Here is a 27952-nt window from a genome sequence, read left to right as displayed (position 1 = left end):
GCCTTTGGCCCAGGGCGTGATCCTGGAGTCCCGGGATCGAGTCCCATGTCAGGCTCCCGGCATGAAGCCTGCTTCTCCCTCCTCCTGTGTCTCTGCCTCTCTCTCTCTATCTATCATAAATAAATAAATAAATAAATCTTTTAAAAAAATAAAATAAAATAGGGGAGATTAGAAGTAGAAGTGGTGGGACACTTGGGTGGCTCAGTTGGTTAAGCTAAGTGGCTGCCTTAAGCTCAGGTCGGGATCCCAGGCTCCCTATTCAGTGAGGAGTCTGTTTTTTTCCTCTCCCTCTGTCCGTTCCCCTGCTTGTGTGCTCTGTTTCTCAAATAAATAAATAAAATAAAATAGAAATAAAAAGTATGAAGAAGAAGAAGAAGAAGAAGGAGAAGAAGGAGAAGTAATAGTAGTAGTAGTAGTAGTAGTAGTAGTAGTAGTAGTAGTAGTAATAGGTAGAGGTGATCAGGCCTGGTAGGATTCTGTCGAAGATTCTGGGCTTTGTTCAGATGCAAACTATTGAAGGGGCATGGTTGCGATAGAATGACGTTTTCCTTTGTGTGTGTGTGTGTGTGTGTGTGTGTGACATTTTCCATTTTGGAAAGGACCACTGTGGATACCACAGGCTTGAGAAGGAGTTGGAGGGAGTGACAGGCAAGTGGGAACCAGGTTTGGAGGCTGTTTTGACCCTAGGGAGCAATGATGGGATCCTGAACGGAGGATGGGGCGGCAGGGCTGGACAGATGTCAGGGTGGAGAAAGGCTTCCTCCGCAAGGTGTACTCTCAGCACTAGAGCCAGAGCCATCTTCCTTGCCCCAGACCCCACAATGCGATCTCACACAGAGAAGATGTTTCTCTGCGGGGTGCTCTCTGCACCCTGCGAAGGGGACCCTCAATTCTAGGAGAAACCCCCAGTCACAAGAAGACTGCGCATTTCCAGGGCCCCGGGTGCTTCTCCCTTCCTTGTCCGACCCAAGGACCACCTTTAGGGGCCTTTAAACTTGCTGCTTCCTCCTGCTTCCAGGTGTTTGTTCGCCTTGAGTCTTGGTTCCACACTCCTGCGTCCGCTCATTTCCTCAGCGAGGCCTTCTCTGACTACCCTAAGTTTTTCAAAGTAGGTTCCACACCCAAGGTGGGGCTTGAACTCATGACCTGGAAATCAAGAGTCACTTGCTCCACCTGAGCCAGCCAGGCGCCCCTGAGCACCCTGCGTTGAGCTGCAATTTTCCCCACGGTGATTCCTACCCTTTCTCTCCTTTATTTCTCTCCAAAGCGCCTCTCCGGCTCCGACATTCCCCGCGCCTTATCCGCTCACCGCCGCCCCCTCGCGTCCCCAGCGGGAGCTCCACGGGAGCAGGACGCGCGTCAGATTCGTTCACTTTTCGATCAATCGCCCGCATCCAGGAACAGCGCCCGGCGCGGAGCAGGCGATTGGAAGATATTCGGAGCCCCGGCTTTTGGTCGGGTGCAAGTGTCCTGGGGTGTCCTCGCCGAGCGGGGGAGCAGGCGGGGAGCCCCGGTGGTGCGGGTGGCTGGGGCGCAGCTGGAGCAAGCGGCGCGTTCCCGGGAGGGCCGGGCAGGCCTGGGGCTGCGTGTCCTGCCGCACGCGTGGGACTCACACACGACACGCGCGGGCTCCCGCTGGCGGGCCAAAGCCTGGCTCCGCACGCAAAGCTGGGCCCTTTGCACCGCCCCCCCTTCCAGCTGCGCCCCGCGGAGCCGGGCGGTTCCTCCCACGCCCCGAGCCCGGCCCTATGGGAGCCCCGCCCCCGCCCCCCCCAACTTCGCGTGACAGCGCCGGGACCGAGGTGGGGAGTCCGGGTGGCTGCGCCCGCCCCGGGCCCTTCTCACGCAACTCCCGGGCACCGCGCCCCCGGCCAGGTGCGGCGGGGATGGGCCGCGTGACCTCTGCCCCGGGCTGCGCACCGGCGGGGAGGCCTCGCCCCGGGGCGCCCCCCCGCCCCCCAGCCCGGGGGTCCCCCTCCTCCGCCGCCCGCCGCCCGCCGCCGCACAGCCCCACTCGTCGCCCCACTTCTCCGGCCCGCAGACTCGCTCACACCCCAGCAGCCAGGAGGGAACCTCAGGCCTGGGGGCCGGGCCGGGGCGCCCCTGGTTCGCAGCCCCCCAGCGCTCCCGGGCTCCCCAGAGGCGGCGGGCGCTCGGCGGACTGCGCGTCCCCGCCCCGCGCGGCTGCGCCTCGGGGACCCCGGCCTCGCCCGGTGACCGGCTGCGGGGGCCCCGGGGAAGCGAGCCAGCCCTTCGGCGCCGCTGGCCTTCCGGCCCGGTGACCTCGGGCTGGGGTCGCCGCACTTCTCACGCGAGCCTGGGCCCGGTCCCCCGGGGGAAGAGGCCGCCGCCCGCCCGCCCCGCCCCTCCCCTCCCGCCCGCAGCCCCGAGCCGAGGCCCCTGCGAGCCCCGCGCCCCGCGGACGCACCGGGAGGGAGAGGGCGACCGGCCCTCGCAGCGGGGGATGCAGGGCTTCCTGGAGCCCGTCTTGGGGCTGTCCCGGGACGCCTCCTTCAGATCCCCACCTAGCTGGGGTCTGCGCCCTCCTGGGGGTCCAGGTGTCCCCTGCCCTCACCCCTTGGCGCGCTGGCACTTGGATGAGGAATCCCCTAGTGGGCTCTTACCTGTCTCTCTGAGGTCCCCCACCCTGTCTTCCCCCCCACTTCCCACCCCTTCACCCCCTATTCCCTCCCTCCTTCCCCCTACATCCTACAGCACCCCACCTCCCGCCTAGGGGCCGCCCCTCCCGTCCCAGCTCCAGGGGGCGTGGCCCAGCGCGCGAGCCGCTTATAAAGGTACAAGTGCTTTCACCCTCATCCCGAAGGGGACAGCTCCTAGGAGCCTTCCTTCCTTGGGGTCCCTGGCTTACGAGACCGCTCGTGCCGGCTCAGTACCTTCTCACGGCCACAGGTGAGTGTGGGGGGCCTTCTGGCTCGGCCCTTCCCTCCCAACAGGAAGAAAGTCGGGATGCCTCCGAGCTTTCCTAGGTGGCCACTGGTCTAGCAACTCAAAAAGGTCACTAAGAGTGTCCTTAGTGGCCAGGCGCTCCAGCTCCGTAGTGGGACGACTGAGGCCAGGGGAAGGGCAGGAAGGAATTACCCAAGGCCCCACAGCTGGTGCCAGAATTCTAGATTTTAGAGCTTCAAGGACTCCAGCCATCAGGCTCCAGTTTCCTTCCCAGCGACTCTCTGAATGCCCTGGGGCCTCCCCATCAGGGTCACCTGGGAGACTGGGGTAAGGACGGGGCTGTGGGAAGCCAGGGTGATGTGCAGCCCCTTGTTCAGGCTGTGTGAGGAGGGGGGCTTCTCCCTGGGTGGTCAGGATGGATGGAGGGGGGCAGGTTGGGCTCTGACCAGCTGCACTTTGCCTTATATAAAAGCTACCGCAGCTGTCTCGCCCCTCCGCAGACCTGGGTTGTCAGGGCCACGATGTGCTGGCCAGGACAGGAGCTGCTGATCTGAACGGGAGGCCTGGGCACTGCCCAGGGCCCTTCGCTGCCTCACCGACCGCCTCCTCTGACCTGTACTGGGGGGCAAGCTGTGTGCAAGACTGCCGGCTGCCGAGAGCTGGCCTATCCGCCCCTGAACATTCGCCAGTCACATCTCTCTTGGCCTCCTACCATCTCGCTAAGGCTGGAGGTCCCTGGGGTGCCCTGCGTGCAGAAGGGAACACCATGGCACCCCAAGGCTTGCTTGTCCCTAGTTCACTCAGGGAGCCTGAGCTTGAGTGTGCTTTGGGATCCAGCTCCTCCAGGCAGCCTCCCTAGACAGATGGCTATAGACTCAAGGCAGGAACCAGATAATCTCCCCATCTCGGATGGTTCTCCTGTGGGGGAACCTCACAGGTCACACTGGGAGGTTCCCCAGGTCAGATCTAGGTTTTCTCTTTTCTGAGATCTAGCTGAGCCCCTTGAATCAGAGATCATACCCCCCCTCCACTCCCTCAAGCGATATAACTGGAGCCAGAAAGGCGAAATGCAAGTCCAAGGCCATGCCATGGAACGCCAGATCTCCTGTCTCCAGTCCCTGGCACCTGGCCGATGCCCCAGTTAGAGGCCAATGTCTTGAGGAGACTACTCCATGAATTTGCACACCCTGTCTAGAACAAGCTAGAGGAAAATATTGTCTCCCCTCTGTTAAATTCGGATTGATTCCTCATTTCCCTTATTCCAGTCTAGCATTTTCTTGCAACCCTGTTCTGGTGGGAATCTTCCATTTATCTCTGTTCTTTGGTGACTGGCAAAAGCTGACTACTGTTCATTCATTGAGAACCGAGCCCAACAAAAACCCTGGCCTGGATTTCTACAACCAGGAGCCTCAGTGTAGCTTGTCTCTGGCTGCTTTTCAGCCCTGTGGCTGAACTCAGAGAGCTGAGGCTGAGTAGTGTGGCTCAGGCTGTGGCCTTCCAGTCACCTGTCCCTTCCCTGCCGTGTCCTAGGGTCTGGTCTGGCAGGATTCCTTAGACTCTGGGATGGAGCAGTGCAAAACTGAGAGTTCTGGGAGAGTTCCCTTTCATTGATCTGACCACTCTTCAAAGGGAGGTACCTGTGACAGGAGCTGAGAACTTCCCAGGGAACTTTCCCTATGAGGTCTGAGTCCTGGCTGAGTGACTCTGGTCAAGTCAGTGGCCCCTCTGGAGGTCAATTTCCCTAAGCATGAAATAAGGCAAAAGGAGAGCATGATCCCTAGTTCCCCCGATGGCAGTAATTCCCCAAGTGTGGTGGGTAGCGCTCAAGCCAATTGGAGGTGACACATGTCGACTATGTGTTTAATATACGTTAGGAGGAAAGAAATCAAACCTGTACTTTGACGCAGGTGTTTTTGTTTGGGATGATGCTAAGTGGGTAGATTTAAGGTTGATTTTAGAAAAGCATAAAATAAATAACAGTGCAGGTGCTATAAGGAAATCACAGACTGATGTGTGGAAACCCTGTTTTATTTTATTTATTCATTTTAAGTGGGCTCCATGCTGAGCTTGAACTCACGACCCTGAGCTTAAGACCCTGAGCTCAAGACCTGAGCTGAGATCAGGAGTCAGATGCTTAACCAACTGAGCCACCCATGCGCCCTAAGGAAAACCCTGTTTTAGACTGGTGCAGCTGTGGTCTGGAATTGGACACTTTGAGTTGGGAGCGTGGATCCAACACTTCCTGACTGTGTGATCGTGTGCAAGTCACTTACCTTCTCTGAACCTCACTGTAGTCTACCTTTTAGGCTGTGGCCAAGACGGAATGAACGGCTGTGAAGTTCTTGGCACGTAGCTGGAGATCGACGAGCAGCTTCTCCCGTCCCCTCCTCCCCTGCGTGTGTGTTAGCTGTTCTGGATAGGAAGCTTTCTCCTTTCCTTGACCAGCATGCTGACCCTTGAGGACACTGGTTCCTCATCTCTCCCCATCTGATCTCTTGACCTTTTCTTCCCACCCCATGTCTCCGCAGCTGTCTTGAGGTCTCTACGCTGGTGATGATGTCCATGTTCAGACTCTCCATCCCCATCTCGGCCTCAGAGCTTCTCCTGGCCTCCACCGTCTTCTGCTTGGTACTCTGGGTGGTCAAGGCCTGGCAGCCTCGGCTTCCCAAAGGCCTGAAGAGTCCACCGGGGCCCTGGGGCTGGCCCCTGCTCGGGAACGTGCTGACCTTGGGCAAGAGCCCCCACCTGGCGCTGTCCAGGCTGAGCCAGCGTTATGGGGACGTGCTGCAGATCCGCATCGGCTCCACCCCCGTGCTGGTGCTCAGTGGCCTGGACACCATCCGGCAGGCCCTGGTGCGCCAGGGGGATGATTTCAAGGGCCGGCCCGACCTCTACAGCTTCTCTCTGGTTACCGACGGCCAAAGCCTGACCTTCAGCCCAGACTCCGGACCAGTGTGGGCTGCGCGCAGGCGCCTGGCCCAGAACGCGCTGAAGAGTTTCTCCATTGCCTCCGACCCGGCTTCCTCGTGCTCTTGCTACCTGGAAGAGCATGTGAGCAAGGAGGCCGAGGCCCTTCTCAGCAGGCTGCAGGAGCAGATGGCAGAGGTTGGGCGCTTTGATCCCTATAGATACATAGTGGTGTCGGTGGCCAACGTCATCTGTGCCATGTGCTTTAGCAAGCGCTATGACCATGACGACCAGGAGCTGCTTAGCTTAGTCAACCTGAGTAATGAGTTTGGAGAGGGGGTTGCCTCTGCGAACCCCTTGGACTTCTTTCCCATCCTTCGATACCTACCCAACCCTGCCCTGGATTTCTTCAAGGACCTGAATAAGAGATTCTACAGCTTCATGCAAAAGATGGTCAAGGAACACTATAAAACGTTTGAGAAGGTACAGGCTGGGGGGAGATTATAGGTGGGTGGTGGGGTGTAGGCCAGCAGGTCAGAGATAATCGAAGAAGTAGGGGGCTCAGGGGTCTGGCGGGCTCTCAGGGGCCTTCACCCTGGGATTTTGAGGCCGGCGGTAGAGTAGACTCCATCCTTGGCAAGGAAATAGAACTTTTCCTTGATTAGCCTTTCTCTCCTTCCATCAGACAGCAGTATTTACTGAACACCCAGTCTGTGCGGGACCCTAGGCCAGCTGATGTGGGGGAACAGAAAGGATTACAAAGCTGGTCTCCCGGCTTCATGGGAGAGAGAAGGGTAAAGAGCCTGCCTGGGTGACACCTCTGTCTCGGGTGTCCCTTGAGCTGGGGCTGCCAGTATTCTGAGGCAGGAGATCACCTTAAAGAGGCATGAGAAGCTGGGATGGCAGCCTTCGGGTAGAGGGTCATCTCTTGAATCAAGGTGCTAGGGATGGTGAAGAACCAGGCCTGGATGGAAAGGTAGGTCTGGGTTTGGCATCTTGTTCACCTGTGGGCCTTCCCCGCCCAGGGCCAAATTCGGGATGTCACAGACAGCCTGATCGAGCACTGTCAGGATAAGAGGCTGGATGAGAATGCCAATATCCAGCTGTCTGATGAGAAGATTGTTAATGTTGTCTTGGACCTCTTTGGAGCTGGTAAGAGCTACCCCATTGTGCCTTTCCTGGGCCCAACTGCCCCAACCTGCCAACTGCCTGATTTGTCCCTTTGTTCTTCCCTGGTCAGGATTTGACACAGTCACAACTGCCATCTCCTGGAGCCTCCTGTACTTGGTGACAAACCCCAATGTACAGAAAAAGATCCAGAAGGAGCTGGGTAGGTGGTAGCTTCCTTTAAGTGCTCAAGGCAGAGGGCCTGGCCAAGTTCCGGGCAGCACCTTCATCCACATGGTTCTTTCTGTTCTGCAGACACAGTGATTGGCAGGGCACGGCAACCCCGGCTCTCTGACAGGCCCCAGCTGCCCTACATGGAGGCATTCATCCTGGAGACCTTCCGACATGCTTCCTTCGTCCCCTTCACCATCCCTCATAGGTAAAGCCCCATGGATCCCCTGCTGTCTGATACTGGGCCTTCCTCAGGTCCATTTACCCCATCAGGGCTGGTGGGAGGGACATGTATGGGAGGCAAGGGGATGTCCTGCGGTCCTGAGCCTGACTGGGCTTCCTTCCTCCCCAGCACCACAAGAGACACGAGTCTGAGTGGCTTTTACATCCCCAAGGGACGTTGCGTCTTTGTGAACCAGTGGCAGATCAACCATGACCAGTAAGTCGAGAGGAGGCAAGGGAAACTTTGCCCTCTGCCAAGCCTCAGACCTCGCTGACTCTGGGCCACTTGCCCAACCCCAACTCTTTTGGGCTGGGGTTCAACCCACTTGATGCTTCACTTCTGACCACTTCAGCTCCTCTCTCTGATTACAGGAAGCTATGGGGTAACCCGTCTGAGTTCCAACCAGAACGATTCCTCACTCTCGATGGCACCATCAACAAGGCACTGAGTGAGAAGGTGATTCTCTTTGGTTTGGGCAAGCGGAAGTGCATCGGTGAGACCATCGCTCGCTTGGAGGTCTTTCTCTTTCTGGCCATCCTGCTGCAGCAGGTGGAATTTAGTGTGCCAGAGGGCACAAAGGTAGATATGACCCCCATTTATGGGCTGACCATGAAGCACGCCCGCTGTGAACACTTCCAAGTGAGGGTGCGCACTGAGGGGGCTGAGAGCCCTGCAGCCTAGACTCTGTCTACCTGGCCTGTCTGGGTGGCCGGGCCAGGGGGCTGGCCCGGGGTCAGGGGGGTGTTCTAAGCTATGGCCTGAAACCCACAGATACTGGTCTGGCTGGTTTTTGCTTTCTGGGCTGCGGGAAGCCTGAAGGCTCATGCCTGCCCACCACTCTGGACTTGCTCCTCTGCATACTGACCACAGACAGTGGACACAGCAGGGCCACGAAGGAGCAGATGGGATCTTCTGGAGCTGTGCTTGAGCCAGGAGGCTTGGTAGGATTAGGAGGTCCTCAAGCCCCTGGAAACCTCGAGGGAATGCTCTAGAAGCCCCTGAGCCCAATGACTGGCTGGCTTTCTGTGGTGACTGACTGGTTTGAGAAACATTCAGAGCAGGCTACACCAGAGCCTGTCCAATCGCTTTGACTATTGGGAGCTGGCAAGAGTGAAGGGAAGAGGCGCAGAGGTGGTCTCCCAGTTTGAACAAGGCTGAGCAATCTGACCACATCTTTCTGGGACACAGTGATACCTTTTTCTGCTCTCCCTGCAGGCAGGAACAGGGCTGCCTCCTAGCCTTGGAAGGCCCCTGTTCCTGTCCAGGAGGGGTTGGGGACTTGAATCCAAGAGGAGTAGAGAGTGGAGGCAGTACCCAGATTCAGGCACCAGAGACCAAGTCTCTATGCTCTATGTAAAAAATGCCTTTTAAAATGTTTGTACCAAAAAAATAAAATAAAATAAAATGTTTGTACCAATAAATAAATAAATAAATAAATAAATAAATAAATAAATAAAATAAAATAAAATAAAAAAATGTTTGTACACAAGAAGCTTTTATCCAGCCTGCGTTGTACTGGTATGTCTGCATTTATCGTATATAAGAGCTTAAGAACAATTTATTGAGTGCAATAGAGAAAATTCTAATCCATGTATCCAGAAATGTGTAAGAAACATCTACTTAAGCTAACTAAATAAAAGTATTATTCAGAAGTCCTATTGTGGAAATTTGTTGAATCTTTTTTTTTTTAATTTTTATTTATTTATGATAGTCACACAGAGAGAGAGGCAGAGACATAGGCAGAGGGAGAAGCAGGCTCCATGCACCAGGAGCCCGACGTGGGACTCGATCCCGGGTCTCCAGGATCACGCCCTGGGCCAAAGGCAGGCGCCAAACCGCTGCGCCACCCAGGGATCCCAATTTGTTGAATCTTGAATGAATCCATCACTCCCCTACATGCCCAGTCTGAGCCCAGTCTCATATTGGTTTTTACTGTCGGAGGAAGAAGAGGAGGAGGCAGTGAAGAGGTGAAGCTGTGACTCTCGGGAAGCTCACAATCCAGTTGGGGCAAAAGACTAGCTCTTACTGCCTTCCTCCCAAATTGATCACACGTTGACGAAGCACATCCTCTAGACGAGGCATGGAGGGATATAAACCAAATAAAACACGGTCTCTGCCTTCAAAAGCCTCCCCAACAGGTTGGAGGAGCCAGTTTATAAACACATCATCCAATTCATTCTGAGTAGGGCTCTACCAGAGAGATATATTACAGGAGGGTGAGGCCCAGAGCTGGGGCTGGCTGCTTGGTGGGGGTGGGGGTGGGGGTGGGGATCCTGAAGAACTTAAGGACATTTAGGCAGATCGCTCTTCAAACAATGAGAGGGAGGGGGCCCCTGGGTGGCTCAGTCTGTTGAGCCTCTGACTCTTGACTTTGGCTCAAGTCATAATCTCAGGGTCATTGGATGGAGCCTGAGTCAGGCTCTGAGCTTAGCTTGGAGTCAATAAACAAAATCTTAAAAAAAGAGAAGGAAGGAAAGGAAGGAAGGAAGGAAGGAAGGAAGGAAGGAAGGAAGGAAGGAAAGAGAAAAAAAAAGAAAAGAAAGATAAGAAAAGAAAAGAACAAAACAAGAAAACAGCAAAAGAAAACGATAAGCACTGCCAACCCACATAACCCCCCTAAACAACAATAAAAAAACAACCGACACAGAAAAGAAAAGAAAAGAGGAGAGAAAGAAAGAGAATAAAGGCCAGTCTTACTTGGGTCTCACAGTGTTAGATTCTCAAGTCCAATAGGCTAGACTCTGGTCACGGTGTGGGGGAAGGAGGGAGGTTCTCAGCTCAGAAGCTGTGGTCTACTCCTCACTGTTCATGCCCGTTTCAGGCCCTGCTGCCTTTCTAGAACCCAAGGCTGGTCACAGTTGGGAAAGGAGGACTCTGGTCATTGGGCACCACAAGCAGACTGTGGCCCAGATTTCAACACTGAAAATCCCTGTCCATCTAGGGTGTCAGAGTAGTGGTGCCCAGTAAGGACAGAGGCTGGACCCATGAAGCCAGGAGCGGTTCTGGTGGAGAAACGGGGAGACGACACATCTTGAGATGTGACCTCCAGCCTAGCTTGCTTGCTTGCTTGCTTTTTAAGATTTTGACAGAGAGAGAGAGAGAGACAGAGAGAGCACACAAGCAGGGGAAAGGGAGAAGTAGACTTCCCGTGGAGCAAGGAGCCCTATGTGGGGCTCAATCCTAGGACCCTTTGATCATGACCTGAGCCAAAAGGAGATGCTTAATTGACTGAGCCACCCAGGCGCCCCAGCCTAGCTTTCTAACTCAAGCATCGTGCAATGGCCATCACACATCCATTCATACTCTCTGTTTTCTGGCAAGGGGAGATAGAGCCCCCTCAACAAGAGTTTCAGGCTACTGCCAGGAATGAGCTAAAGTTAGTTGGAGCAACCTGTTTATATAGGGAAATGAGGAATTTGGTGCTCATTCTTGTATTGATTTATTTTTTGCTTAAAAAAGAACTTGTATGCCAGACACGAAAGGCCACATATTATATGATTCCATTTGTATGAAATGTCTAGAACAATGTAAATCTATAGAGAAAAAAGTAGATTAGTGGTTGCCAGGGATGGAGGGAGGGGAGAATGGAAGGTGCAGGGGTTTCTTTTAGGGGTGATGGAAATATTCTGGAAGTGGGTAGTAGAAATGATTGTATAACTTTGTGAATATACTAATGTCCACTGAATTACACAAGGAGGGCACTTGATGTAATGAGCACTGGGTGTTATGTGCAACTGGTAAGTCACTAAATTCTACCCCTGAGGGCACCTCGGTGGCTCAGTGGTTGAGTATCTGTCTTTGGCTCAGGTCATGATCCCGGGGTCCTGGGATCGAGTCCCACATCGGGCTCCTCGCAGGGAGCCTGCTTCTCCCTCTGCTTATGTCACTGCCTCTCTCTCTGTGTCTGAGACATAGAGGGAGAAGCAGGCTCCCTGCAGAGTCCAATGGAGGACTCGAGCCCAGGACCCCAGGATCATTACCTGAGCCCAAGGCAAACGCTCAACCACTGAACCACCCAGGTGTCCCCAAAACTCCCTATTTTCTCCTCCCTGTGGTCATTCTGATACGGGAGGGTGGTCTGGCTTGTTCCTTTAAATCTGGTTTCCTTACACCTCAGCATTCTTGGGATTTTTGTAAGCCTGCTTCTATGGCCCCTATCTAGTCCTGCCCAGCCCTGTTTGTCCCTAACTTAATTCTACTTCTGCCTCTACAAAAAGTGACCTTATTTGTTTCATTTTATCACATTCTCAGAATAACTTTTTATGAGGTTGGTGTTCCGTGAGAAGAGAGCCAGAGAGGGTAACAAAGGACCCTGCGAGCATTAGAGCAGCTTGTGATAAAAGTGAGGTCTGGCTGTGAGCATCAGATTATTTCCAGCTATCAGGGGCTTTCTTTCTCAGTCCTCCTTTTTCATCGAGGGCAGACAAAGTCAGGTCTTAGGATATCATCCATTATATCCAGATTTTCATCATTGCCACGATTTTGCTGATTAAAATAAATTTGCTGATTAAGAACATCCACTGAATGTCATCTATAATTGACCTAGAATTCATCTTTCCCTCTTCTGTTGTAGCATGAGTTCTTGGTCCATCTGATGTGACAATGGCTGTCCTACCGATAATGTCCTAGTAGTACTTAAGATTCTAGTCAGACTACACAGGCCAATTGTAACATAGGCAATTATCAGAATCAAAATGACTAAGTCTTTTAATAGTCTGGAAACCAAAAACCTAGATTATTAAATCCAGGCAATCAAAAATTGTTCCAAATTGGGATGACTGTGTGGCTCAGTGGTTGGACATCTTGCCTTCGGCTCGGGGTATGATCCTGGAGTTCCGGGATGGAGTTCCAGGATCGAGTCCCATATCTGGCTCCTGCATGGAGCCTGCTTCTCCCTCTGCTGTGTCTCTGCCTCTCTCTCTGTGTCTCTCATAAATAAACAAATAAATCTTTAAAAAAAATTGTTCCCAAATCAAGTTGGCCTATTTTATTTTATTTTAGTCATTTATTTTTAAAAGATTTTATTTATTTATTCATGAGAGACGCAGAGAAGGGCAGAGATGTAGGCAAAGGGAGAAGCAGGCTTCTCACAGGACTCAATCCCAGGACCCCAGGATCATGACCCAAGCCAAAGACAGACACTCAACCACTGAACCACCCAGGTGCCCCAAATTGGCTTATTTTAGAGTCAAGTGGCATTTTCTTTTTGTCTTACACCATTTACAGAGATGTAGCAAATAGTGTTTGCTATAACCCAAATTTCCCCTTAATTGACTAAGAGGAAATCATGGGCCATACAATTATCTCTGACAACTCTAGTTAATAAATTTAGACTAGCTTGTTTAGAGCAAAGTGTGGTCGTATACGACTTATGATAGGTCAGTGATAAACTTTGAACTTTTCCTACTTTTACTAGTCCCACCGTGGGAATCGCAGCTGGTAGAGCACACATGAAGAGGGAATCAGTTATGAAAGGTCCCCTGAATAATCTGTGCTTGTCTCATTTGGGGGCTTCTGAGTCTTTTCAGGGAAGCATGATATACTTTAGTGTCTATAAAAATATAAGCACATGAAAAGATGCTCAACATTACTCATCATCAGGGAAATGCCACTCAAAACCACAATGAGATATCGCCTCACACCTGTCACAATGGCTATTACAAAAAGGCAAAAAATAACAAGTGTTGGCAAGGATGTTGGGGAAAAAAGGAACCCTCGGGCGGCCCGGGTGGCTCAGCGGTTCGCCGCCACCTTCAACCCAGGACCCGATCCTGGAGAACCGGGATCGAGTCCCACGTCGGGGTTCCTGCATGGAGCCTGCTTCTCCCTCTGCCTGTGTCTCTGCCTCTCTCTCTGTATGTATCTCATTAATAAATAAATAAAATCTTAAAAAAGAAAAAAGGAACTCTCATGGACTGCTGGTGGGAATATGACCTGTGCAACTACTATGGAAAACAGTATGAAGTTTCCTCAAAAAATTGAAAATAGGGATCCCTGGGTGGCGCAGCGGTTTGGCGCCTGCCTTTGGCCCAGGGCGTGATCCTGGAGACCCGGGATCGAATCCCACATCAGGCTCCCAGTGCATGGAGCCTGCTTCTCCCTCTGCCTGTGTCTCTGCCTCTCTCTCTCTCTCTCTGTGACTATCATAAATAAAAAAAATAAAAAATTAAAAAAAAATTAAAAAAAAAATTGAAAATAGAAGATACCACAGGATGTAGTAAATCCACTGCAGGGTATTTATTTGAAGAAAACAAAAACACTAACTCAATATATGCATTCCCGTGTTTGTTACAGCAGCATTTATTTGTTTGTTTATTTGTTTATTTATTAGATTTTATCTATGTATTCGTGAGAGACACAGAGAGAGGCAGAGACACAGGCAGAGGGAGAAGCAGGCTCCATGCAGGGAACCCGACGTGGGACTCAATCCCGGGACCCCAGGATCACGCCTTGGGCCTAAGGCAGACTCTCAGCCACTGAGCCACCCAGGCATCCCAGCATTACTTCACAGTAGCCAAGATATGGAGTCGTCTGGGTCGCTCAGTTAGTTAGGCATCTGCTTTTCCCTTAGGTCACGATCTTGGGGTCCTGGGATGGAACCCCAAGACCAGCTTCCTGTTCAGTGGGGAGTCTGTTTCTCTCTCTCCCTCTGCTCCTCCCCCGACTCATGCTCGTGCACTCTCTCTTTCAAATAAATAGATAAAATATTTTTTTAAAAAAATAGCGAAGTGGGGACACCTGAGTGGCTTAGTAGTTGAGCCTTTGGCTTAGGATGTGGTCCTGGAATCCCAGGATCGAGTCTCACATCAGTCACGCTGCATGGAGCCTGCTTCTCCCTCTGCCTGTGTCTCTGCCTCTCTCTCTGTGTCTCTCATGAATAAATAAATAAATTCTTTTTAAAAAATAGCCAAGTTATAAAATCAACCTTAGTGTCCATTGATAGATGAATAGTTTATTTTTTTTTTAATTTTTATTTATTTATGATAGTCACACAGAGAGAGAGAGAGAGAGAGGCAGAGACATAGGCAGAAGGAGAAGCAGGCTCCATGCACCGGGAGCCCGACGTGGGATTCGATCCCGGGTCTCCAGGATCGCGCCCTGGGCCAAAGGCAGGCGCCAAACCGCTGCGCCACCCAGGGATCCCGATAGATGAATAGTTTAAAGAAGATGTAAAAAAAAAAAAAAAAAAAAAAAAAGAAGATGTGTGTGCACGTGTGTGTACACAATGGAATGCTACTTATGCATAAAATGAATGAAATCTTATCATTTGTGATGACATGGATGGACCTTGAGGGCATTATGCTCAGTGAAATAAGTTAGTAAAAGAGAGTAGTACCGCATGATTTCACTTATAAGCAGGATCTAAAAATCAAAGCAAACAAAATAAAATTCGGACTAATTTATAGAGAGAACATCGCTGTGTTCGACAGGTGGGAAAGGACTGATCAGAGTTGCAAAATGGTGAAGAAGATCAAGAAGTACATACTTCCAGTTATAAAATAAATAAGTCATGGGATGTAAAGTACAGCAGAGGGGGTACAGTCAAAAGTATTGTGGTGACTTTGTTTGATGGTGGAAGTTAACTAGATTTATCATGTGACCAGTTTGTAAAATATACAAATGTTGGATCTCTGTGTTATAAACTAATGAAACTAATAGAATATTATACGTTAATTATACTTCAAAAGAAAAAAAAGAAAAAAAAAGAAAAAAGAAAAAAAAGAAATACTCATACATTGCTGTGAAATGCAAAATGATCTTACCACTTTGGAAAATAGTTCCTTAAAAGATTGAACCCAGAGTAACCCTATAATCCAGTAATTCCATTGTTAGGTATATACCCCAGAGAATTGAAATATATATCCACACAAAAACTTGCACATGGATGTTCACAGCAGTGTTATTTATAATAGCCAAAAAAGTGGAAATAATTCAAATATGCATCACCTGGTGAATGGATAAATAAAATGCAGTATATCCATATAATGGAAAACTATTCTGCAGTAAAAAAATCATGTCGGAAACACTTACACATGCTGTAACATGGATGGGACTTGAAAACATTATGTGAAGTCAAAGAAGCCAGACCACTTTTTATACGCAGGTCACATTATATGATTTAACTTATGTGATATGTTCAAAATAGGCAAATCCATGGAGACAGCAGATTCGTGGTTGCCAGGGGCTGAATTGTAGTAGGACAGGAATGGGAAGTGACGCTAGTGGTACAGGATTTGTTTTGGGGGGGTAAGGAAAATACTCTGCAATTAGTGGTAACCATTGCACAATTTTGTAAATACAGTAAAAATGATTAAATCACACACTTTAGAACAGTGAATATTTGATATATGTATTCTATTTCAATTTTTTAAAAATCACATCAGGGGCTAGGAGACCAGAATATATCATATCAGGCTTATAGACCATTGAAGCTGGATGCTGGGGTGGCTCAGTGGTTGAACTTTTGCCTTCGGCCCAGGGCGTGATCCTGGGGTCCCGGGATCGAGTACCGCATCGGCCTCCCTGCATGGAGCCTGCTTCTCCCTCTGCCTGTCTCTGTCTCTGTCTCTGTCTCTGTGTGTGTGTGTGTGTGTGTGTGTCTCATGAATAAATAAAATCTTAAAAAAAAAACAAACTAAAAGCTAACTTGGTTAATCTTTCTATTATTTTTCTGGTCTTTGCTTCATTTATTTCTGGTCTGATCTCTGTTATTTAATTCTACTAACTTTGGCCTTAGTTTCTTCTTTTTCTAGTTCCTTGGGTTATGAAATTAGGTTGTTTATTTGAGATCTTTCTTTTTTTCTTAACATAAGCATATTTTGTGTGAGCTTCCTTCTTTGAACTGCTTTTGCAGCATCACATGGGTTTTGGTGTGTTGTGTTTCTTATTTTTTTTAAAAAGATTGTATTTATTTATTCGTGAGAGACACAGAAAGAGAGAGGCAGAGACACAGGCAGAGGGAGAAGCAGGCTCCATGCAGGGAGCCTGATGTGGGAATCGATCCCAGAACTCCAGGATCACACCCTGAGCCGAAGGCAGATGCTCAACCACTGAGCCATCCAGGCATGCCTGTGTTTCCATTTTTATTTGTTTCAAGGTATTTTTTGGTTTCTCTATGGATGTCTTCCTTGACCCATTGGTTTCTCAGGAGTGTGTTGCTTCATTTCTATGTATTTGTTCATTTTTCATTTTCCCTCCTTTCAATTATTTCTAGTTTTATACCAATACGTTTGAAAAAGATAATTGGTATTATTTCCTTTTTTTCTTAAGATTTTATTTATTTATTCATGAGAGACCAAACCGCTGAGCCACCCAAGGATCCCGGTATTATTTCAATATACTTAAATTTGCCATGACTCCAGACACCTAGTGGCTCAGCAGTTGAGCATCTGCCTTCAGCTTAGGGCGTGATCCTGGGATCAAGTCTCACGTCAGGCTCCCTGCATGGAGCCTGCTTCTCCCTCGGTCTGTGTCTCTGCCTCTCTCTGTGTTTCCCATGAATAAATAAATAAAATCTTTTAAAAAAATTGCCATGACTTTTGTGACCTATCATATGAGCCATCCTGGAGAATGTTCCTCGTACTTAAAATATGTATTCTGCTGCTATTGGACAGAATGTTCTGTAGATGTGTGTCAGGTCTATTTGGTATAAAGTATAGTTCAAATCCAATGTTTCTTTGTTGATTTTCTCTCTAGATAATCTAGGTATTGTTGACAGTGGGATATTGAAATCCTCTATTATTATTGTGTGGCTGTCTACCTTTCCCTTCAGATCTGTTAGTATTTGCTTAACATATATTAGGTGCTTGGGGATCCCTGGGTGGCTCAGCGGTTTATCACCTGCCTTCGGCCCAGGGCCTGATCCTGGAGACCTGGTATCGAGTCCCACATTGGGCTTCCTGCATGGAGCCAGCTTCTCCCTCTGCCTGTGTCTCTGCCTCTCTCTCTGTCTCTCATGAATAAATAAATAAAATCTTTAAAAACAAAAAAAATAAAAATAAAAAAAACAAAAACATATATTAGGTACTCTGACGTTGGGTGCAACGCACACACATATATATATTTATGATTATTATATGTTGTTGATGAATTGGCCTCTTTAACATTATATAATGACCTTCTTTATCTCTTGGTAGCATTTTTGGCTTGAAGCCTTATTTTTTTTTTTAATTTTTATTTATTTATGATAGTCACAGAGAGAGAGAGAGAGAGGTAGAGACATAGGCAGAGGGAGAAGCAGGCTCCATGCACCGGGAGCCCGACGTGGGACTCAATCCTGGGTCTCCAGGATCACGCCCTGGGCCAAAGGCAGGCACCAAACCGCTGCGCCACCCAGGGATCCTCCTTGAAGCCTTATTTTGTCTAAGTGTAACTACCTATGCTGTTTTTTGGTTTCCACTTGCATGGAATATCTTTTTTCCATCCCTTCACTTTTTAGCCTTTGTGTGTCCTGAAATTTGAAGTGAGTAGTTTGTAGGCAGTGTATAGCTAGGTCTTATTTTTTTTAACCATTCAACCACTTTCGGTCTTTTGAATGGAAAATTAAATTCTAATTTACATTTAAAATAATTATTGAAAGGTGCCTGGCTGGCTCAGTCAGTAGAGTATGTGATTCTTAATCTCTTAATGATAAATTCAAGCCCCACATTAGGTGTGGAGCCTACTTAAAATAAAAATAAATAAAATAAAAATATTTATTTATTTAGTTAAGATTTTATTTTTTTACTCATGAGAGACACATGAGGGGATCCCTGGATGGCTCAGCGGTTTGGCGCCTGCCTTTGGCCCAGGACGTGATCCTGGAGTCCCGGGATTGAGTCCCACGTCAGGCTCCCGGCATGGAGCCTGCTTCTCCCTCCTGTGTCTCTGCCTCTCTCTCTCTCTGTCTATGATAAATAAATAAATAAATAAATCGTAAAAAAAAAAAAAAGAAAGAAGAGAGAGAGAGAGACACATGAGTGAGAGAGAGAGGCAGGGACACAGGCAGAGGGAGAAGCAGGCCCCACACAGGGAGCCTGATGTGGGTCTCAATCCCAGGTCTCCAGGATCTGGGCTGAAGGCGGCTCTGAGCCACCCGGGCTGCCCAAAATAAAATATTTAAAATAATTATTGATAGGTAGGGACTTACTAACGCCATCTTCCACCTTCTTCATTGGTTTACTGGCTATTTTGTAGTTCCCTTGTATCTTTCTTCCTCTCTTTCTGCCTTTCTTTTTTTTTTTTTTCTTTCTGCCTTTCTTTGTGAATTGATGACTTTCCGTAGAAGTATCCTTTAAATCCCTTCTCTTCATCTTCTGTGAATCTACCGCAGGTTTTTGCTGTGTGGTTACCATGAGGCTTACATAAAACATCTTCTATATATAACAATCTATTTTTTATGGATAGCAATTTAACTTCAGTTGCATACAAAAATTCTATTTTACTCCCTCCTTTTGTTTTTGATATCACAATTCACATCTCTTTATATTGTGTATCCATTAACAAATTATTATAGTTATAGCTATTGTAATCATTTTGTCCTTTAACCTTTTTCTTTTTTAAATTCTGGTATAATTAAATGTAATTAGTGTTATATTGGTTTCAGGTGTACCATATAGTGATTCAACAATTTTAAGCATTACTCAACGCTCACCATGATAAGTGTATGTCCTTTAACCTTTTTTTTTTTCCTTTAACCTTTATACTAGAGTTAAGTGGTTAGCATATCACCATAGAACAGTATTAGAGTATTCTGAATTTAACTCTGTGCTTACCTTTAGCTGGTATGTTATATAGTTTCTTATGCTTTCATGTTACTGGTTAGTATTTTTTGTTTCAGCTTGAAGAACTCCCTTTACCATTTCTTGCAAGGCAGGTCTAGGGCTGGCAAATTCCGTCAGCTTTTGTTAGGAAAAAATCTTTGTCTTGTACAAGGTTTAACTTAAAATAGCTGATGTGATTTTTGTTACTTCATATATTCATGAAATTAATTATACTTTAAGATTAAAAATTAAAACTTTAATATTGTCATCCAACATTGTAGGGTATGACTAACTCTTTAAATATATTCACATAATAATATCAGTAAGTGAAAAATTTAAATATGGTAGGGACAAGGGGACTTATAGCTAAAGGAATATTATGGCCTGAAATATACAATTTACTCTGGATATGAAGAAATAAATATTTTTTGTCCTCTGGACACTCTACTCAGACAATACAATTATATTTTGCCTCACCTATGCAAATACTCTCAATTCTCAAAAAAATACAATTTCAGTTTCCCAGCTGCCTTTTCCTTTATTCCTAGGTTCTTTTATCTTTGTTTTATTTTTTATTTTTTCCTATGTTTTAAATAAAGCAACAAGGAATCTTCAGGAAGGATTAATACTTCAGGAAGGATAAAAATTCTTTTTTTTTTTAAGATTTTATTTATTTATTCATGAGAGACACAAAGAGAGAGAGAGAGGCAGAGACACAGGCAGAGGGAGAAGCAGGCTCCACGCAGGGAGCCTGATGTGGGACTCAATCCCAGGACTCCGGGATCAGGCCCTGGGCCAAAGGTGGCGCTAAACCACTGAGCCTCCCGGGCTGGATCAGGAAGCATTAAAATTCTTAACGATTATCATGCTAGCTCTTTTACTATTGTTTTTATTGTTTTAAATATTGTTTTTATTATTATTTTTAAAATATTGTTATTATTATCATGATTAATGAGGTAGCCAAGATAACATATTCCTTGGGGCCAATCTGTTCCAACAACTTTTTTGACACTGCCTTTCCAAAATTTAAAATAATAAAGTATTAAGTCTTTGGGACAGTGGTAGACAGTTATAGAACCTTGCAAATACACTTAATGCCATTTAATTGTGCCCTTAAAACAGTTAAAATAGTAAATTCATGTTATGTGTATTTTATTACAATCTTTAAAAGAACAAGTCTTTTTACCTTAAATGACTTTGAAGTTTCTCAGGTCACTGACGAACCACAGAGACTTGCTTCTTCTCATAAAAGGAGGAATCATGGGTTTATTTGTTAATTTCTAGGTTTTATTTAACTCAAAATGTTGGAAAATTCTTTTTGTTTTCCAAATCCTGGATGAAAATAAATGAAATCTGACATATCAGAAAAAGACTTGTTTTTTTTTTTATGATTTTATTTATTTATTCATGAGAGACATACAGAGAGAGGCACAGACACAGGCAGAGGGAGAAGCAGGCTCCCTGCAGGGAGTCTGATGCGGGTCTAGATCCTGGATCCCAAGATCATGACCGGAGCCAAAGGCAGACACTCAACCACTGAGCCACCCAGGCATCCCAAAGAGTTTAGTTTTGATATTAATGTAAATATGTTTTAGGGACTATATACATTTTAGCTTGGGACTGGCATTCTCTCTCTTTTTAAAGATTTATTTGAGAGAGAGAGAGAGAGCGCACAAGCGGGTGGAGCAGCAGAGGGAGAGAGAAGCAGGCTCCCCACTGAGCAGAGAGCCCCCAGTGGGGCTCAATCCCAGGAGCCCTGGGTCATGACCTGAGCCAAAGGAAGGTGTTTGACTGACTGAGCCATCTAGGTATGGCCTCACCCAAGAATAGGCATTCTCCTGTTCACCCACAACTGAAACAGCAACTGTATACAGATTGATGAACAACTTTTGTTTTTGTTTTATAAAGATTTTATTTATTTATGAGAGACACAGAAAGAGGCAGACACAGGCAGAGGGAGAAGCAGGCTCCCCGGTGGAAGCCTGATGTGGAACTTGATCCCTGGACCCCTGGATTAGGACCTGAGCCAAAGGTAGACACTAAAGGACTGAGCCTCCCAGGCGCCCCTGATGAGCAGCTTTTGTTTCTGGACTTAAATATCCATTTCAGTGGGGAACAATCATAAGGAAATCTTTGTAGAGGACGCCTGGGTGGTGTAGTAGGTTAAGCATCTTCATTTTGGCTCTGGTCATGATCTCAGGGTCATGAGATTGAGCCCCATGTCAGCTCCATACTCACCACAGAGTCTTCTGAGGACTCTGTCCTTCTCCCTTGCCCTTCCCCCTGCTTTCACTATCTTTCTCTCTCAAACAAATAAAATCTTAAAAAAAAAAGAGAGAAAAACTTAGTGGTATAAGTGGCAGATTAAATGTGTATTATTCTCAATAAAGGATTCTACTTTCCTTGTTCTAGTATTGTTGATATTAACATTTTTTTTATATTAACATTTTAAAAAAGATTTTATTTATTTGACAGAGAGAGAGCACAATCAGAGGGAATGGCAGAGGGATAAGAAGAGGGAAATTCCCTGCTCAGCAGGGCTGGATCCCAGGACCCTGGGATCATGACTTGAGCCAAAGGCAGATGGTTAAAGGACTGAGCCACCCAGGTGCCCCTATATTAAAATGCGTTAACCAGAGCCACTCAGTTTTATCATGCTCAAGTAGTTTTGGTTTTATTTCCTTACACTCACCTTCTTCCTTACACTGCCACAAGTTAGAGATCAGAAACTGAGTCTTCTAGAAGGAACTAAAAGCTTCAACCAAGAACCATCACAGACACTCACCAGACTATACTAAATGACCAAGTCAGGATCTTTCAGATCTTCTTAGTCCAGAATCAGGGACTTCATGAAAGTAGACAGCTCAACCCCTAGACCTTTCAATCAAGAACAATACCCACAGGGACGCCTCGGTGGCTCAACTGCTGAGCCACCGAGGCGTCCCTTGTTAATGATTTACATCTCTCTTTGAAAGGCAAACTTTGGGATCCTTGCGTGGTGCACTGGTTTAGCGCCTGCCTTTGGCGCGGGGCGGGATCCGGGATACCCGGGATCCAATCCCACGTCGGGCTCCCGGTGCATGGAGCCTGCTTCTCCCTCTGCCTCTCTCTCTCTGTGACTATCATAAATAAAAAAAATAAAAGGCAAATTTTTGGTGCCTGGGTGGCTCAGTCAGTTAAGTGCCTGACTGTGGCTTAGGTCAGGATCCCAGGGTCCTAGAATCGAGTCCTGCTTAGGGCTCCCTGCTCAGCTGGGAGTCTGCTTCTCCCTCTGCCCCCTCCCCACTCATTCTCTCTCTCTCTCTCTTTCACAAAAATAAATAAATAAAATCTTAAAAAAATAAAAGATAGGGGGATCCCTGGGTGGCTCAGCGGTTGAGTGCCTTTGGCTCAGGTTGTGATCCTGGGTCCTGGGATCGAGTCCCACATCGGGCTCCCTGCATGGAGCCTGCTTCTCCCTCTGCCTAGGTCTCTGCCTTTCTCTATGTGTCTCATGAATAAATAAATGAAATCTTTTTTTAATAATAGATTTATTTTTATTGGTGTTCAATTTACCAACAAAATAAATGAAATCTTGAAAAAAAATAAAGACATCTCATTTGTTAGATGTAGTAGCTACCTCAGGAATTTTAACTTGTTATTGAATTTGTCATTTGTCTCCAGGAATAGTGGGGTGATCTGGTCTATTAAGGTATTCTGTTAAAGATGCCACCAGCTGCGATTGTGATAACGCTCATTCTTGGGAATGAATTTGTTTTGATTAATTCACAATAAACAACTTTAATGTGAAAACAAAGTATATCATACAGACTGATTACATTGAGGAAATGGAACTAGTTAGTTATAACAGTTCAAAAAATTCTTATGGGACGCCTGGGTGGCTCAGTGGTTAGTGCCTCCCTTCAGCCCAGGGAGGGACCCTGGAGTCCAAGGATTGAGTCCCACATCATGCTCCCTGTATGGAGCCTGCTTCTTGCTCTGCCTGTGTCTCTGCCTCTATGTCTCTCATGAATAAATAAATCTTTAAAAAAAATTCTTAGGTTATACGGCTTGAGCTAAGATATCGCATGTAAATTTGACATAAATATCTCAGCTATAAAGGATGATAGTTTTTTTGTAAAGCCATTTAATATAAAATCTTGCTGATTATATGACATGACAGGAAATAACCAATAGCACTTTTACACTCAGCTAATTGATCAAAGAAAATGACTTTGTTCTGGCAGGACTACCTACAATTCTTTCAGTTGTCACTTTAGACTTATTTAGCTATAATGGTTTCCAGACATCTGAGAAATAGATAACAAATTTAACAAAATTACAGATTGCGCCTTAAGTGTTCATGCCAGACAAATATTGCTACACAATGGGGAACTTGAAAGGAGTGAGAAGCCTGCTACCTAGGAATTACTTTTTTTTTTTTTTTTAAGATTTGTATTTATTTATTCATGAGAGACACAGAGGAGAGAGGCAGAAACAGGCAGAGGGAGAAGCAGGCTCCATGCAGGGAGCTGGATGCGGGGCTCCATCCCCGGACTCCAGGATCACACTGCCGAAGGCAGTAGTCTAACCGCTGAGCCACCCAGTCTTGCAAGTGCAGATCTTGCAAGTGCAGATCATCTAGGAAGAGTCCAAGAAAGGACTTTCAGACCTTTTGTGAATGTCTTTGTTCCTTTATTTGGTACACCTACATTGGAACATTGCACACAATATCCTTTTCTTCCTATAGCATTTATTACTGATGCCCAATGAAAAAGCCTTGATTCGGGATCCCTGGGTGGTGCAGCGGTTTAGCGCCTGTCTTTGGCCCAGGGCGCGATCCTGGAGATCTGGGATCGAATCCCACATCGGGCTCCCGGTGCATGGAGCCTGCTTCTCCCTCTGCCTGTGTCCCTGTCTCTCTCTCTCTCTGTGACTATCAAAAAAAAAAAAAAAAAAAAAAAAAAAGCCTTGATTCATTTGCCACCATGGCATTAGGTTATAGAATTAGACTGAGTTACTTGTTGGCCTAAAAAGGTGCTGTCTGTCCATTAGCAAATAACTCCTCTTGTTTATTTGGAGAAATGCTTCTGCTTAAGAAGAAAGATCTTGGGCAGCCCGGGGGGCTCAGCAGTTTAGCACCTGCCTTCAGCCCAGGGTGTGATCCTGGAGACCCGGAATCGAGTCCCACGTCGGGCTCCCTGCATGGAGCCTGCTTCTCCCTCTGCCTGTGTCTCTGCTTCTCTCTCTGTGTCTCATGAATAAATAAACAAAATCTTAAAAAAAAAAAAAAAAAAAAAAAAGAAACATCTTTCCACAAAATTAAAAATAAGCTACTTGGCTTTTAAAAATACCCTTTGGAATCAGTTCTCATGGCTAGCTCTTGAGAAGACACGAATTATGGTTTAGAAGTGCTTTTTAAACTCTTCTCAAGGTTCTAATTGTTATTTTTACATCAGAGTCACAGGATGCTTGAACTCTAGAGTCCTAGAAGCTACTGTGCATCTCCTATTTTGAAAATTGATTCATCAAATGACAGGGGGCAGGAAGAGCCGCTGCCCTGGGCTTGTGAGGGGTGGCTGATTATACACCTGGGAGTTGGGGGAGGTAAGGAAAAGGGAGATTTCAAAAGGATTTTAATTATGCTAAAGAGGACTTAAAAGATACTGGACGCCTTGCCATTGTCAAGTTAAAGGTTGTTTTTCCCACTAGCAAGGCATTAATATTAAGACAGTTGGGAACTTCCTGAGGAATGTCACACATATCCCATGGGGGCGGCAGCGGGGGTGGGGGGTGTTTGTCTTTGTGGGGTGTCAGCTTGTGCTTTATCCGTGGCTAGCCCTCTGTTCTCCATTTTCATTAAGACAGCTTGGGAGCCTCCTGGAGGAATGTTATACTTTGCTTGTATCTTGAAGTATTTGTCAACATGCTGCAGGTTATCAGGAAATTTAATTTTATTTACAATCCCTTCTGTCATTGTTTTAGGGTCCCCGGGAGTGCCTGAGGAATGTCACACAAATCCCACCTTGGGGGGGTGGTGCTGTATGGCGTTAGCTCCTGCCTCGTCCTCAGCTTGCCTTCTCTTCCCTCCATCATTGCCTTGGCTGGGTGGACCACAGACTCCCAGTTTGGAAAGTTTGGTGGTACCTAAAACGTTAAACCCAGAATTATGAAGTTGATGTAGGAAAGACGTTAGGGTTCGGAGCCAATGGCCAAGAAAGAATTCTTGAGACATCTTTGGTGCAAAACAGTGATTCTATTAAAGCACAGGGACAGGACCCTTGGGCAGAAGGAGTTGCACTGGAGTCTCAGGAGTAGCCCATTATGTACTTTCAGGTTGGGAGGGGCCTAGGGATAGCACAAGGCTCCAAAGCATTTCGGAAACAAGGTTTCCAGGACCTTGAGGGGGTCAGCTATTGCTAGGAAAAGGAAATTTATTACTGTTTAGTAAAAACTCAGTATTGAGACCCTTTGGATGTATATCAGCGGGTCATATGTTTGGGGGATGATTGCCAACGCGTATCTTTGGTGGGTAGAGATAAAGGAAGTTTCCAAAAGAACTTTTATGTGTTAGAGTAGACTTAGAGGATCCTGGGGGTCCGGCTAAGATTGCCTTCTGCCCTTAGCAAAGTATTAACAGAGGCAGCTGAGTCCCTAGAGGAATGTCACAGACTGTTTCAAGGACTTAAATGGCTGTGGGCAGTAAGGAAATCTAATAGTTTCTCTTCTGCCTTGGTTTCCTACATCACTTACTACTTACAGCCCATTAAGAAATATCCGAGGCAGGCAGGGTACACCATCCTCAAGGCATTCACAACTGCCTTCAAGTATTTGTCAGCGGGATGCAAGTTGTAAGGAAATTTAATCTTATTTACATTTCTTTTGCCTTTACTCTCCTCATCAGGGAAGCAGCCAGTCACAAAAGACCAGGTATTGTACCATTCAGTTCACATGAAATGTCCAGAAAAGGCGAATCTATAAGGCTTTACATTTGCCCCCCACCCCACCCCAAGGCCCAGGCAACCACTAATTTCTGTCTCTACGTTTGTCCATTCTTCTGTTGATGGACAGTTAAGTTGTTTCCACCTGTGGCAATTGTGAATAATGCTGCTATGACCATTTGTGTACACAATTTTGGTCAAACATACATTTTCAGTTCTCTGGGGTATATACCTAGAAGTCGAATTGCTGGGTCATATGGATATTCTGACTTCGAAGAACTGTCCAATTGTTCTCCACAGTGGCTGTACCATTTTACATTCCCACCAGCAGTGTATGAGGGGGTTCTGATTTCTCCACATCCTCACCTACACTTCTTTTCAGTTGTTGTTGTTTAATTACAGCCATCCTACTGGGTATGAAATGGTATCTCATTGTGGTTGTTGATGTGGGAAACAAAAGCAGAAAGTAATGTAGATAAAATTAAATGTCCTTATAACCTGCAGCCCATTGATAAATACTTGAGTCAGGTAGACCATAATGTTCCTCCAGGGAGCTCCCAACTGTCTTAATGTTAATGCCTTGCTAGAGGGAAAAACAACCTTAAGTTTGACAATAACAAGGCCTCCAATATCCTGTGAGTCTTCTTTAACATATAAAAATCTTTTTGGAACTTTATTTCCCCCAACTGGAAAGTGTATATCAGTTACTCCTCACAATCTCCAGGGAGCAGCGCCTTCTGCCCACAGGTCCTCTCCCCATGCTTTAATAAAACCACCGTTTTGCACCAAAGATGTCTCAAGAATTCTTTCTTGGCTGTCACTCCAGACCCCACCAACTTCACCAACATTCCAAAAAGAATTTATTGTCTAAACCAGAACACGTGACAGTAAAAAGGGGGGGAGAGTATTAATCGTTATGAAGGGGTAACAGGCATGACTGGGACTATTCCAGGCAAACTGGGACATATATATGTTCCTCCTACATATAAATAATGGAGATTGGTCTCAATATTGGATCCACCATTAACTTGTTAAGCTCTCACCTGTAAAATGGGAGTGGTGGCTGGGAAACCCAGTTAGCTCAGTTAGTAGAGCACATGACTCTTGATCTCAAGATTGTGAGTTCAAGCACCACATTGGGCATAGAGCCTACTTTAAAAACTTTTCTTTTTTATTTTTTTTAAACTTAGAAAAAACAATTAATTAAGCAAGGGTGGTGGCAGTCATAAAGTAGATAATTTCTAAGGTTCCTTTCAGCTTTACCATTTAGATCTCCATGACATACCCTGTCAAGAACTGCAGATTAGTGCTTTGCTCTTCTCAACCTAAGAGTTCATTCTCTGATAGTTGATGTCCTTGTTAGAGACTGTTAGTGTGGCCCACAGCACAGTAAGTCAGAAGTAAGTCTTGGTAAAACAAATCCCCCCTTCCATATGTTGGGAGAGGCAAGTAGGTGCTGCCCACTGGCTTAATCTACAATGGCTCCCAGAAATTGGACTCTAGTGGTCAGTAGGTCTACTTAGTTCAGATAACTATCTATAACCAGCAGTACTTGGTGGAGTTCTAGGACTTGGGAACTTAGGAAAACTATCTATAACCAGCAGTACTTGGTGGAGTTCTAGGACTTGGGAACTTAGGAAGGCTTCAAGAGCATTTGGTGAATAGTAAATTCTGCTGCTGAGTGATTATCTTCAGCCTGCCTCTATTACTGTGTCTCACTTCTCACTCTCATAGTCAAACTTCTTGAAATTGTTCGCACTTAACTGTTTCCACTTGCTCATCTCCAACTCTCTCCTTGCCCACTGACATTTGAATTCTGGCTCCTTCATTCCCCTTTAAAGCCCCTGTCAAAATCATGAGGGAGCTCCTAGTTACAGGAGTAACCATGTCCTAATCAAATGGACATTCTAGGTCTT

The 27952-nt window shown here is 46.6% G+C and overlaps 1 protein-coding gene across 1 annotated transcript; it reads left to right on the top strand.

Moving 5' to 3' along the window:
• Positions 1–2764: 2764 nt before the first annotated feature.
• On the top strand, positions 2765–9030 carry CYP1A1 (cytochrome P450 family 1 subfamily A member 1). Its single transcript, XM_038579887.1, has 7 exons — positions 2765–2910; positions 5436–6297; positions 6840–6966; positions 7055–7144; positions 7237–7360; positions 7505–7591; positions 7747–9030. The coding sequence occupies exons 2-7, from the start codon at positions 5461–5463 to the stop codon at positions 8054–8056; spliced, it is 1575 nt and encodes a 524-aa protein (XP_038435815.1). The 5' UTR covers positions 2765–2910; positions 5436–5460; the 3' UTR covers positions 8057–9030.
• Positions 9031–27952: the final 18922 nt, after the last annotated feature.

The sequence above is a fragment of the Canis lupus genome, chromosome 30 (genome assembly GCF_011100685.1).
Source record: "Canis lupus familiaris isolate Mischka breed German Shepherd chromosome 30, alternate assembly UU_Cfam_GSD_1.0, whole genome shotgun sequence".
NCBI lineage: Eukaryota > Metazoa > Chordata > Mammalia > Carnivora > Canidae > Canis > Canis lupus.
The sequence above is the reverse complement of the archived record's forward strand: the minus strand, read 5'-3'. Positions and strand labels throughout refer to the sequence as shown.